Source organism: Gavialis gangeticus, unplaced genomic scaffold (genome assembly GCF_001723915.1).
Source record: "Gavialis gangeticus isolate Ggan-Ray unplaced genomic scaffold, GavGan_comp1, whole genome shotgun sequence".
Lineage (NCBI taxonomy): Eukaryota > Metazoa > Chordata > Crocodylia > Gavialidae > Gavialis > Gavialis gangeticus.
In genome coordinates, this window is record NW_017728993.1 from 26,603,962 (window position 1) to 26,617,951 (window position 13,990).

The window sequence follows — 13,990 nt, forward strand, 5'->3', positions numbered from 1 at the left end:
TGCTAGAAGTGCCCTGATCCCTTTGTGGCAGGCACTGCTCTCCCCACGCTGCTGGTTTACCATCAGTTTGGCTGCTACATGGGGGTCTTTTTTAGCAGTTGGCTTTGGCTTGAACGCAGAAATGGGTTAGGTGCCAGTCAAACCTATTTTGTACCTGGCATCCACCATTCTGTGGCTAGACTAAACTCTGTGATTCTGCGTGAGATCCTCTTAAAGATGCTGTGGGGTGCCATTCAGGGTTAGCTCTGTTGGGTGTACAAAGCCTTGCGTGTGATTCACAAGACAAACCTGGAGTTTTCAAATGGGAATTCACAGCATCAGAACCATGCTGACTTGTTGCAGCCTGGAAGACTTCTTTAATTATTTTTCTGTAGGGAATAAATGAATGAAAGCTAAAAGCTGGTGTTTTCCAAGGGTGGGGGGGTCTCTTGTCTAAAAGAGTTGAGAACCACTGGTCTAAAGGGCTGGCATGTTGTAAGGGGATAAAAACGGATGTTGCATTTGAGGTGGTTTTGATGGATCCCAGTTAAACCCTGGGACAAGCAGAGCAGCCCAGCCCTTTGCTTGTATAGCTTCTTCTTGGAAAGAATAACAATTAACTCAAATGAGCCCCAGTTGCCCTGGAAAAAGCATTAGAACATTTTATCTTGCATATCTCATCTGTACTTGGAGTGGGCTTGTACCTTTGTAGGATCCCGGACAAATGCTTTTCTCCTGGGAGAATTGTGATGTCTGTTTTTAGCCAGAGTCAGTTTACTGATGGCGGCCAACAAAGTTGTATGTCACAAAGAGTGACAGACCGCACATAAAATTTTAACTTTATCTCACATCTGTAACCCCCATGCATAGTGGGTTTTTTCCCCCCCGTCACTGGGTGTTGCAAATGTCAATACTGTCATGCTTTCTGGTGTCCTTGTAAAATCTGTCAAAATACTTTGTGAAGTCCAGCCATAGTTTATGGCCTTATTACATTGCATATGTATCTGTATAAGGGATTGGAGCTGTTTGATATGAAATGTTCACCTGGCAGAAGTGAGTACCAGATGTGACCATCTGCAGTCTCCAAGGTTATAATCCGACCCAGTGTGTGTAAGGGACATTTATGACATTGCATTGGGCTTGGAAATAAAGTCATTCAGCATAAAAAGTTGTCTGGCTAGAACAAGGTTTTTAAAGTCATATTTTGACTGACTTCCTCCAATGCCATATGTTGGAATAAACACTGGATAATTACTAATCATTTGTATCTTTGTACCAGCCCTAAATGCTTTATGCCTCTAAATAAAGTGTGTCTGCTCAGCAGCTCCCCTGTGCTCTGCAACGCTCCGCTCTCAGCAGGCAAGAAGTTGCTGGCATTTCCCAGGACACCTGCAAACCCAGAGCAGTGTCTGGCTATTCACGTAGATAAAAATATGCTTGCCCCGAAAGATAGAAAGCAAAAATTCTCCATGGGATTGCTCCTGCTTGGTGCCGTCTGTCAAGGGGGTCTATGAAACGCCCCGGGTGCATCTCTCCTCCGTTCTTAGCTTCATCTGTTAGCTAAAAGGCACTAGCAAAATATCGATCTCGAGATGCAGAGGTGGGTAACGGTCCGCTTTACTAGATGTGTTTGATGTGAGGAGTGTAGCCTTTTTCTTCCCCCCCCAACTGCATGTTTTCCTTTACGCAGTAGGCTAAAGACTGCAGCCAACGATTAGCTGCTTTACTCCGAGATATTTTATCTGCCATGATAGACCTTCAGAGCTGCAGCTGACAGCTCTGAAGATTTAAAGCACGTATGCCTAAAATATCTGTTATCTGGGACAGGTTAGCAGTGAAGATAACTAACTCTTATTTGGCTGTAATGCATTTATTAATGACAATAAAAGCTGCAGATGGAAAAGTGATGGGTATTGCTGAGCACCTCGGGGATTGAAATGATGTTAGGCTTGTAGGGCAGCGGCATGCTCTGGCTTTTGGAACTTGGCTGCTTCATTTCCAGGCACCTGTTGCCTGCCAGGTTGCTTTAATCAAGCGTTTGTCCCTCTACCCCCAAGTGCAAAACCAGGGAGGTGCCAGCCGGCTGGTCCCATGTAGTGTGCAGTGAGCCCATCTGACACTGCCCAGCTTCTTTGGCGAGTGTCTGCAGCGTGCCCATGCGGTTTTCCTCCACCCACCGCCCTTCCCAGAGAAGGTTGCAAAATGTGTGTTTACCCGAGGCACGCGACCTGCTCAGCTGCAATTATCTCCTAATCTGCTCCGTCCGAGTTTCTCCAGTCTCTCAGGTAAATACAGATTTAGCTGTTCTTCAAGGCATATTATTTACCTCATTAAGTGTGTATTTTGGCACCTGCGTTATTTACCTGATGGACTAGCGGGTACAAAAGAGCAAGTGCTGCCTGTTGTGCAAACAGCTGCTTTGCTCGTGGCGGGTCGTCCTCCAGTTTTGTGGGGGTTTTTTTGTTTTTTTTTTCTTTCTTTCTTTTTTGAGTGGGTTTTGTTGTGCCATGTAAATCCTAGCTTTGCTGCATATCTACCTTGGGGTGCTTCCTGCCTTCCGATGGGCACAGGAGATACCAGATGCCTGCCAGGGGAGGCCAGACTTAGCTTCAAGCACTGAGAAACTAAACTAGTGCAAAAGGTACAGCCCTCCTCCTGGGGCACAGAGGAAGTCTCTACTCTTGGAGCTGCCAGTGTCTGCTGCTGGTTCTTCAGGGTTGAGCTGATTTTGATGGGGTCATGTCTCATTGTGTGAATCACCCGGGGATTACTGGGAGTTGTGCATATGTATCACTACTACAGGCCTTTCCACAGGCATCGGCTGGTCTTGGGGTCCCCGTCTTCCCTGAGTCTCGAAGTAGTTTATGTGGCCTTCTCTAACCCAGGTGCAGATAAGCCCCTGTGGGGATGTGTGCTCTGTTGTCTGGAGCAGTGCCTCTGTTGTCTCGTGGCTCTTCATTCTGAGCTGGTTATAGAGGTTCCTTTCAAGTTGTCTGTGACTCCAAGCGATCTCTCAGATGCTCTCCAACGTACCTACCATGGGTTGCTATGTTATTTTGGAGTCCTCTACTAGGGAGCCCAGGCAACACCTCTTGGTGATGGGTTGGGTTGGAGAGGCAGCAGTAGAAGTCCGATGTGTGCATGCTTTAGTAACACCAGCTGCTTGTTCTCTTAAGTTTCAGATGCCTCTGGATGTTCAATGATAGCCCTCTTGCATACTGGAGCAGCACAGTTCCCCGCAAGCTTACGTCCAAGCCTGAGACTTCTGCACTCCTTCCTCCCGGTTGGCATTCTCAAGAAATCCGGTTCCACCACAAGCAGGAAACTGGCGTCCCACGGCTTCGGCGCTTCCATGGCAGCAATGTCATCCTTCCCCCCACAAAGATATCACTACTTTCTAGTGTTGGATTTTGAGGCCACGTGTGATAAACCACAGCTTCATCCTCAGGTAACCAGCCAGTCATTTATTCTTCCCCTGCAAGCTGCTGCCTCCACCTGGGGGAAGAAATGTGTCTCCTTATCCCCACAGAGAGCTCTGAGGTCCATCCCATCTTTCCCAGTTCTGTGCATACCGCTGTCCCTCAGTAGCTCCTGTCAACACAGGTGGTCTCTGAGGGGCAACCCAGAAGGTGTTTCTGCCTCTTGGAGCCTGTGCTGGAAGTGTGAACAAAACCCTGCACCTTGGCCTCCACCAAGGCAGTGAAAATGTGTTTGTCCAAAATGCTTTCCCTTTCTGAGGTTTCCAAATGCTTAGCAAGTCTCTGAGCTGGTGATGGAATGAGCTGGCCCTGGCTAGGAACCTGTGCTGTTAGCATGCTCAAGGTGGCTTTGCCTGTGTATGTAGGGGAAAAAACCACCCTTTTCTGTAAGGTTATGAAGGACACGTTCTGGATGTGAATAAACATGGTGCTGCTTGATGGAGTCAGCAGGGTTTTAAATGCAGCACCTCTGAAAGAGGTGAACCTCCCTTGGCTCATCTCAATGGAGTCTTAACAGTGAGGTCAGGTGGCGTTTGAGCCATTTGCAAGAGAAGCCTATGGCTACGGTGGGAGTTTGGGTGCCATTCTCAATGTTTTTTCCAGCTCCTCGCCCCTTGACACTAGCCTATGATTCGGACCCTTACATGGGCCATTCTGTAAATGGCTCTTTCCAAGAGAAGAGAGCCAGCATGGACTCTTGCACCGTTAGCAACATGGGCTCTTCTGTTTCCATCTCACTTCTACATAGGAGTCACCAGGGTGATAGCGAGCAGGCAGAACTGGTGTTTGAAAACTGCACCGAGATTTTTTGGATGCAGGAATCATGCCTTGAGCAGGTACAATGCTGACCTTGGCCATCAGTAGTGAGAGCCTCCAGTCCCGTGGTGCCGCTGGCAGCTTGTGTCCTCTGCACTCAAAGTGAAAGTGTTCACGAGGGGTCTTGTTGCTGAGAGCTGTTGTCAGCACCTGGTCCGTTTCCCCATGTGATTATGGTTTAAACTGGGATCTTGCCTCAGGCTAGATGATGTGAGGTGGACAGGTCAGTGTTGGGCTAAGCCGGCACCTTCTGTACCATGCCTGGATCAGCTTGGGGCTGGTAGTCCCTTGTGTCTGTGAAAACATTTTTCGCCTGAAAATTAAAGGAAAACTCCCTCCTGTGCCATGGGTCCTTTGCGGGAGGGGCTGTGGCTTTTGCATGGTCTTAACTGCCTTCCAAGTGCGATGTCAGGATATTCCTCGCACACCCAGCGGCGGGTGCACGGACCTGTCAAAGCTGTAAATTGGTTCTACCTTGTCCCTTTGGATATGGGCTTGGTCTGTGCACATTTTGATGCAAAACCATGATGCATGTGGAGCTGGTTTACAGCTGGCAGTAAAAGGGAGCATGAGTGGAATATGATTACTCCTGTTTTAAGAAGCTTTGTCCTCAAGTCCTTGCCATGGAAAGTAATGGTCTGGGCTAGTGCAGATCTGCTATATATCTTGCTGGCGAGGTGGAACCCTGAAGGTGGGGATGTTCTTCAGTTTTTTGTTTCTTTAGTCAGCCATGCTCGGGCCTCCTGACATCACGACTTTTGTGGCCAGTGCTGTCCTTCCCCAGAAACAAATTAGCTTGGAAACCAAAGAAAAGCCTGGAATTGGCATAGCCAATAAAGTTTAAAGAGATGGTGCTTGGAAAGATGGTCCTGTAAGAGTAAGATATTCCTGTTTGGTCTGCTCCTGCCTCCTCTGGTTCTTGACACACCAGTGCTTGTTCGCTACTGTTGGCTGTTTGGGTTGCCCATTGATCTTGAATGTTATCTGTGAAACAGTCAGCTGAGTTGTACTTGCAGGAGGGTGTAAGAGGCAGAAAGCTCGACTTTGGAGTCATAGACAGAGGACAGGGTTTGAAGCCAGGAACAGCCCTGTGAAAATCCTGCCTCTCGCACCCTCTTGAGCAAATCATTTAACTTCTCTGCCTCTCTGTTATCACCTGTAGAGTGGGGTTGTGGGGGTCCTGGGAATGGAGCTTCAATAGGAAGAACACTTTGCAGAGGGAGAAGGTGTAGACATGAAAAGTGGCACTCGGGCTGCTTGCTAGAGCTGGAGTTTTTGCAGCATGTTCAGCTGCATCAGGTCTCACTGAAAGGGCATGCAGTACCCCTTGACTTTCCAAGCACAGGCCTGTGTGTGGATTTTTTTGAGTGTATTTCTGGGTGGTGTTTTGTTTTTCTCATACTCCTGTACTAAGGCAGAGACTGGCAGCCAGATGGGGAAGTATGAGCAGAAAAGGGGCATATAGAGTGTCTGGGAGCCTTTTGACCAGCCAGCTCTCCAAAACTCAGTGTCTGTCTATTGATTCCAGTGGACCTCCTGGCCCCTAACAGCTTGCTTTTATTTTTTTAACTTCATTATTTCCTTTCTTCTTCCTTTCTTACCTGCTAAATGTATACAGGCTCAAACCTTTTGTAGCTCTTCCATATGTAGGTGTGTTGTGGGGCTGTGTGTGGCACTTCAGAGACACAAGAGGATATGAGTGCAGTAAGCAGATCTCTCAGTCTTATTCTTCCTTGGCTCATGTTTTGGATGCTTCCTTGGAGATTACAGGCCTTGCAGTGACACTGACTCTGTGAGAATCCCACCACAGCCAACATCATCTCTCTCTTAATGCATCTTGTCTTCGGTGTCAGCAGGGTGGACAGAAAAAAAGCACTGATTTCCTTTAACCCACAAAAAAAAAAATCCCCTCCAATATAGGATTTTTTTTTTAATTCAATTATTTTTTCTCTTTACAAATAAAAAATCACACTTTTTTTAAAAATAAAATTTAAAATGATAACTTATGTTAAAGCCTAAATTTACTATTATATATTAAAATACTTTAAATGAAAAGCCATAGTCAAGTTTGTATATGTTTGCCTTTGAACTTTACAAGAAAAAGTCAGGTTGCTGAAGGGGGAGTGACTTGCTTATCAGCTGGAATCTGAAATGGAGTTGCTCAGCTGGCTCTTTATAACAGTAGCCACTATTTTCTTCATTTTGGTGGGTAGATCAGTGGTTCCCCTGATGCACTGGTGACCCTGCTTCTGGTTGTGAGCCCCATTTCTGCACTTGAATATCCATTGGTTTCACAGCCCCACCCATCACTGGTGTTATCTCTTTTGGAGATAGTTTTGGAATCACTGGTCTAATTTATTCAATCACTGGTCTAATTTATTCAAACTTGAGGAACCAATTAGGAATTGTGAGAATCAGGAAAACTTATTTCCCCTGTCCAGTCTATAAATAAAAACGAGGTATGAGAGGATGAGATCTATTAGTCCCAAAATCTTGAAGGACGTGGCGACCAGACCCAATCAACTTAATCCGGTCAAGTGTTGTTAATACTTCCTTCTTTAATAAGTTGCCTCATTCTAAATGCAAAACATATTTTGAAAATGTTTCCTTTTTGGAACATTTTACAGTCTTTTGATATAATTAAAACAATGTTCTAGTGGCTTTTTAATTGAATCCTAGTTTCCATCCAAATTCAGCCTGCTGCAAATCATTTGTCAGAAATTAATAATTTAACAAATAAGAAATGTCCTTCACCACTTTCTAACGTTAAAATATGTAAAAATTAGGGCTTTGTGTAAATGGTGCACATTAAGCTAAATAATTACACACATGAAGACAGACTGTATATATACATATTTCTCATTAGCAAAAAGTACCACCGAATTGTAACCCCAAACGATTATATTCTTCCTTTTGTTAAAATAAAAAGTGCAAATGAAAAACAAGGTGAAAATTGATTTGGATCAAAGTTTCCTGCTTGCTCATTTAAATCATGATTAAAATTGGTTTGATTTAAATCAATCCATGTTGAATGTCAGACTTGGATTTCTTCCACCTCGGCCCAGGATGAAAACCTCATTCCACACAACCGCTCCCTCAGGAGAAGGCCTGAGAAAAAGATCAGCTTTACACAGTGCCCTGAAGGTCAACAGAGACTGGCTTTGTCAGTTTGGCAGGCAAGCCAATTCCAGAGCGGTTGCCTCCTCGTTAACAGTATCCAGCTCTTTTGCTAGGGCTGGTTCACAAATGTGCAGCCCCCGTCGCCCTCTGTTACTGCAGCGGAGCTCGGGGGTTTGGGAGCCCTAAGTTACCCGCATCCAAACCACATAAAGCTTTTTAAGTTGGATGCACCAGCATGGATTGCACCCTGGAAGTCCGTGCTGGCTGGGGAGAGTCCTCTAAGCATGGCGCACCCCTGTTTTGGAGCCCATCGGGTAGACATGCAGCTGAGCAGCTTCCAAGTACTCGTGGAGGAGCTCCACACAGACTGTTATAGTAATCCTAGCCGGAGGCTAGAAACGGAGTACGCTCGATTGGGAGCCTCTGCAATGCCGGCAATCCTGATCAAATGCAGATGGAAAGAGGTTTCATTGGCCCCTGCTCTACTATGCTTCTCCGCACAGCAAGCTCTCTCTTCAGCCTGTTTTTATCAATGGCTGCTGTGCTGCCTGCATTCAGGCAGATTTTTAATTGCTCAAAAGTCGAGAAGTTTGGGCTTGTTTCATGGGGAGACTTTAACCCCGTGCCTTCACGCAGTTTTGCTCCAATGGGGTATTAATATCACTTTACCTATCGCTGTGCAACTTAGGTTACACGTGTAGTTTAAACAAAGAGTTTCCAGTTCATCTTATTCCCTTGGTGTTACTACAGGAATGCTCTTAAAGATGCATGCGACCCAGTCACTCAGAGGCTTTGTCTTTGTTATGGAAGGAGAGGAAAACCCATGCATCGATCATCTCTTTTCACCAACCGCACAGTTTACTTTGTGCACTTTGTTTAACGAAACTAGACTTGCTTTCCCATCTTTTGTTCTCAGCCTCTTTGAGTTTCCAGAACAGCAGGGGATAGTTCATGTTAAAAAGGTTTTACTTGTTTTCTTTTTTACCCTAAAGGTTTTGTAAAAATCCTTTTAAGAAAACAAAGCTTCAGGGCCCTATCAGCACTTCTCCTGAACCCTTACATACTCTGCTTTGGGCACGTGTGTAGCTAGAATGCAAAATGCGGCAGAGATGCATCCAACATTGCAGGAACAATGCAGGTCCCTTGGGCTGAGCTTTCCATATAGCATGCGTCTCCCTTGCAATCCTATGGTAACCTTCTCAGCTGCAGCCTCAGAGCTCAGACCTTAATGTGGTCAGTGGCATAGAATGGCCTTCTCCTTAAGAAAGGAAAATAAATTGGAAGAGACGGGAGAAATGCAACCCAAGTTTGAGAACTGGTTTTGCAGGGTACGAAAGGGCAGCTGCAGTCTGGCACACACAAGATGCTTTCTCCATGGCAGTCGTTTTACCTTGGAGGCTTCCCCTGTTCTTGTAATAACTAGGCACAACCTTGCTGTGACCCATATGTTCTGACGCGGGGTGTTATGGCTGCAGGGTAGCGAATTAGCTGTGTTTATGTGTAGCCCAAGCAGCTAGATAGCATGAGCAGGAATCAAGCCTGGGTCCCCTACCGAGCACAACCACTAGACCACTGGGCAGGGGCATTGGTTGCATGAAAACATTCAAACCCATTTCTTCTTTAAGTACTGTATATAAACCCAGCATTATCATAGCAATAAGCCCAGCTTAGCAGGTGCCCAGGTGATCACCTGCCCACATGCTGACTGGATTCCAGCCTGCTTAGTTCCCAGTTGTTTTTTGGCAGCCTGGTAAGATCATCCCCGGGAAAGCAATTGGTCATGCTGCCCCTTTGCCTCCAGCTGATGGAGATCTGTGGGTTGCACCTTGCAGCACGCGCTTGCTCAGTTGCCTGATTTGAGTGCTCTGCCTCTAGCTGCACAAACGTGAACCTGGGGAGGGGTTGCAAAGTTAGAGGACTCGGTGCTTACAGCAAAAAAGAGTTGAGCTGCAGTTGCCCTGGGAAGAAAAGATGTGTGGTAGTTGGAGAGCACGCGGCCCTGTTGTGCTGATCTCCTCCTCTGACCGTTGTAAGAATAACTTATGCCACTGCAGTGTTGGCAACCCGGTGCCTTTCTGAAGGGAAGGGAGTAGACAATACTTCAGTGCTGTGTGGCATCGCCTTGAGACTCCAGTTGTGTTCACATCTCCATGTGCAGAAGCTGTTCAGACCCAGGCCCCCCCATGCTTTTCTGGACTTATTTCAAAAACATGTTTTAAAGATGTGGGCCATTAGTCCCTGCTGAGGACATCTTGTGTCCTTTTCCAGTACAATGCTTTGAAGCCAAACGGTATTTTAAGTTACCTGAGGCCCCCTCCTGCCCCCCGCTCCCACCAAAGAGCATCTGAACAATCATTAAAGCATGAAGAGCAACCCCAGAGGGGAAGAAATGTCTGACTCAGAAATAACAGCATGGCATTTCTTCAGACTCTCCGGAAAGCACACTCTGGGACAGGGACCAAGCGTGAAAGAGTAAATACCCAGGCATTAGCAACTTTCCAAGCTGTGTGTCTGAGCCTGCCTTCTGCCCTGCCCAGATCCCCCGGGCAGGCATGGGGCAGCACTTTGAAAGTAGGATTGGAACGCAGAGCTCTTGGGTAAAAGCGCGGCTCCAAGCATAGCACAACTACATAACCAGTCTGGGCCTCTGCTTTGCCAGCTGTGAAATGGGGATGTTGGCTCTGCGGCCCATTTCCTTGGGTGTTCGTTCTTGTTCACTCGCAGGGCTTGGTTGGGGCCTCTTCTTTTTTTTCCCCTCCTACCTTGCCCGTTATTGCCATGGGATGCAGGGTCTCATGGTCTTTGGATGAAGGTCTTGTGCAGTGCAAAGTTCTTCCCTTAAATCCAGCACAGATCTGCCTGGGGTGAAGATTTTCCACTCCCCACTTTCCCCAGCCCAGAGCACCTGGCATCCTCACGCCTTCTTCAGCAGTGCCTGCGTTGGTTGTTAGCAGTTTTTCATTTACTCTATTGGGCCCCGTCCGCTAGGCAGAAGCATGCTGCGGTCAAGGGATAGAGTTTGTACACACACGCAGGCATGCCCTTCTGCTCCTCCCAGATGTTTCACCAGCCCTGGTGGTGTTGGCCCTTTCTTCTGCCTGGTGTAATGGCCCAGGAACACTGGACCATAAAGCAGTGGGAGACTTGTGAGCAGGTGCATATGATCCCTGACCAGTAAAGCCCCCGCTGGGGTTTCAGACTCCGTCAGAGGGAGAGAAGCGCCTCATTGTGTCCTGGAAGAGTGGCGAGATGCGGGGCAGATGTCCCTTCCTCTGTCTGGGTATTGCGTGTTAGGGAAAGGATGTGGCAGAACAGCCCAGCCATTGTTGCACCAGGCTTTGTTCACTGCCTGCATACATCCTTTTTAATGAAGCGATGGCTCTTAGGAGGGAAAGGGGTTTGTTTCTAATGGGTGTGGGTCCCACATGGAGTCTGGCTGGGATCAGGCGAAGGAGGGGAGCTTTAGAGAGAGCATTGGCTTCTCGCTTTGGTAAGGATGCTGTTTCCTTGCTGTCTTCTGCAAGGAGACAATGTTTGGGAACCCAAGGAGAGGCTGCTGCAGGGATGCCTAGAGGTGCAGGATCCCAGCAGGGCACCAGGCCTTAGGGCCCTTCCAGCCTGCTTCAGACGGTGAGTCTTTGATGTGCCCCCCGAGGTAAAACTGCAGTTGTACGTGACTGCACAGTTGTGGGTGCCTTTTGGAGAAGTCGGCAGAGGTGGCTGGTGTCCACGTTTCTGCATTTTGTAGGTGGGGGGAGGCTCTGTGTTACTCTGGTTGGGGCAGGGAGCGCAGCAGGAGGGAGGGCTCAAGAAGTGGAGGCGGGGGACAGACAGGGATTTTTTGTAAAAAAAAAAAAAAAAAAAAAAGTCATATATAATCTCCAGGTAGGATGGGCAGACACCAGCTGGTGAGAAAAGAAAGGGAAGTGAACGAGGTGCTGTCTTGGTGCGAGACCGGTTCTCGCTGCTCCTTGCGTCTCTCTGCAGAGAGCAACATGGGAGCCTTCAGCTGGGTTTTTACAACCAGCCAGGGGATTTGGGTACCCAGTTCTTAACTTTACCATGGTTGGGTTATCCACTCTCTCCTCTTCCTCCCCTGCCCTTGGCTGTTGTTTTAAATGGGGATTTTGAAAGCAGGTTGCTTCAAATGTGTCTGTCTTGTTGCCCAAGGTCCTGCAAGCATGTATGTAGGTAAGGCTCTTTTTTCACTTAAGGAGAATTTAGTCCTCATCCTTGGGGAAGAACCTGGAAATGAGACTTGTGTGGGATCCCAAGGCTCAGAAGCCAGAAAACAAAGGAGCCAAAATGTTGTCCTTTAAAAACAGTGGCTGGTGTTGGGGGCCTGGCTCACCGTGGCCGAGCGCTTAGGGTAGGCAAGGGCAGGGCGCTAAAGGCACAACCTGGTATTCTGCGATCTGGCCATGGATAGACCGTCCTCCGCCCCAGGCTCTTCCCCTGTGCTGTTTCCCCCCGCTCCCTTTTGTTTTCCAATGCTCTTGAGAGAGCCTCGTGCTTCCTCAACCTGTGTCTCGTCTCCTCTGCCTTTTCCCCGGGTAGGAGATATGTTTAAATTAACATAATTGGCAAATCCCTGTGTGTGGTGTCCTCCAGGAAGCCCCAGCAGAAGTAATTTGGTGCTAGCCGCTGCCCCACAGGGCTGTTTAACGGGGTGACTAATAATACACAGGGTAGCATCTCTGATAGGGCGTGCTGTGGTCCTCTGCGCATGTGCGCGGTAGCGAGGCACCCTTCAGAAAGTTCACAGGCCCTGTGCTGCATTCCCTTCCCTGCTCCTGCCAGCTCAGGCAGTCTTTCTGGGGCTCGTTTTGGTCCATTTTATAGGAATTAGGAGCTGGGGAGAAGACCGATGAGGTCACCTTTCCTAGTGCCCTGGGGGATAGGGCAGGACCACTCAGCTCGGAAGCAGCTTTAGTTGAAATAATAATTAAAAGGGGAAACAAGGCAAGTTGGCTGGGCTAGCACTGTCCTCATGCAGCCCCTTTGCTATTTTAATTGCCTTGGAAAAAAGGGAAAAACAAAGCTCTTAAAAGCTCCGATTCTTCCTCCTCTCTTTCCTCCTCCCTCCCCCTCTCTTCCGAAACTTGGAGGCATCAACTCTCATCTGTCAAAGTGTAAATCAGCAATTAAAACACAAACAGCGAAATGCCAAAGATGACCCGAAGCACAAAGCAACTGACAAACAAGTCCGGACAAATCGGCGGATAATTTATAAGCATTGCCCTAAAATCTAATTATTTGGCAATTCGAATTTGCAGCCGGCCAGGGCTGTGCAATAAATTTAACCCGCCATAAATTATTTAGGAGCAGCCAGTGGTGTAAATCAAAAACACGAGTGTTTGTTTAAGAAATAATCTCCTGGTGCAGAAAGCCACATTTTTTTCTTTAAAAGGACGGGGGGGAAAAACCAGGCCAAAATGAGCTGCTGTTTGAGCCTGCATTCCCTCGGTGAAGACCCAGCGTGCCCCCCCCCCCTTGCCTTTTGAAGGTGTAAAGCTGCCTTTTGGTGAAAGTTGTGTCTTTCCGTTATCAGAAAAATCCCTTTCTCTCTGAGGCAGCCGCTTGTGTTTATTGCCTTCCGAGCAGTCAGCTCTGATTTTTCCTGGCATCTTTTATCCATTGTATTTATTAAACTTCTTCGAGGGTGGGGGGTGGAATAAATTGTTTTCAATGATAGTTTTTAAAGTGAATGGGCAATTGCATCTGCCGCAAATAAATAAATATGGGTTTGAGTGCGTCCTGCCCACTTCTTGCATAGATGTTTGGATCAAAGGGGTTGCAAAGCCTGGAAAGTCTCGCTATGTATTTTTAATCTTTTAATCTAATCACGGTCCTTTCCACAGTTGCAAGAATGTGGTCAGTGGATAGCAGCATAAGTTTGGCTGCTTTGTTTTTAACTCAAGGGATCTCGCCGTTACGGGCAGGCGGCGAGCGAGCATAGCTGGGCTTGCTGGCTTTTTTCCTTTTTTATTATCACCGCGAAAACTAAAACCAATTCCTGGTTTTCCCCGTTTCCTGCGTCTTCGGCTTGGTGTTGCAGAAGGAGATTTTCACTGGGGAGGGTGGGGCAGGAGAAGGCTGGGTTTATAGCACTGATTTCACATGATTTTTTCTAATCCTTCAGAAAAGGAGGTCTTTTGCACCAGCCCTTGTCCTGCAGCCTCCCAGCTGTTCCTAAGAGCACTGTCCTGGGACCTGCAGAAGGTGTGGATGTGGTCTTTACCTTCTGGGGCAACTTGGAAAGCAGGAGGTCTGAGCAGGCCGCCATGCTTCAAGTACTGCAGGCTTGAGGCCGTTTTTAAAGCAAGCCAGCTTGGTAACAGGTTTTTATCACTTTAACTCCCCCCTATTTATATATTAACTCAGCTGGGGGAGAAATGTAACCTCTTTAGAGATGTGTTAAAATTGATTTTAGAAGCTCCGCGTTCCCACAATATAAATGCAAATGTCTGGGTGGGTTTTTGGGAGCGGCGTGCAGGGTTTTGTCAATGCAAAACGTGTTCAACTCTTCCTGACAATAGAGAGGAAAAACTCTCTCAGGAGGAGGGTGGTGAAGCACTGAAACAGGTTAGCCAGAG

General features: G+C 47.4%; 1 protein-coding gene across 5 annotated transcripts in view; it reads left to right on the top strand.

The window, feature by feature from the left end:
- Window positions 1-773: 773 nt before the first annotated feature.
- The window catches only part of ERI3 (ERI1 exoribonuclease family member 3), a 172,207-nt gene continuing 158,990 nt past the window's right edge, over window positions 774-13,990 (top strand). For 2 of the 5 annotated variants that reach the window (XM_019501433.1, XM_019501432.1), the window contains exon 1: window positions 2,531-3,427. In XM_019501433.1, the coding sequence (XP_019356978.1) occupies window positions 3,179-3,427 (249 nt within the window). In that variant the 5' untranslated portion in view covers window positions 2,531-3,178. Of the gene's footprint in view, window positions 3,428-13,990 lie in introns of all 5 variants that reach the window. The other 3 variants (XM_019501429.1, XM_019501430.1, XM_019501431.1) reach the window with 3 other exon arrangements.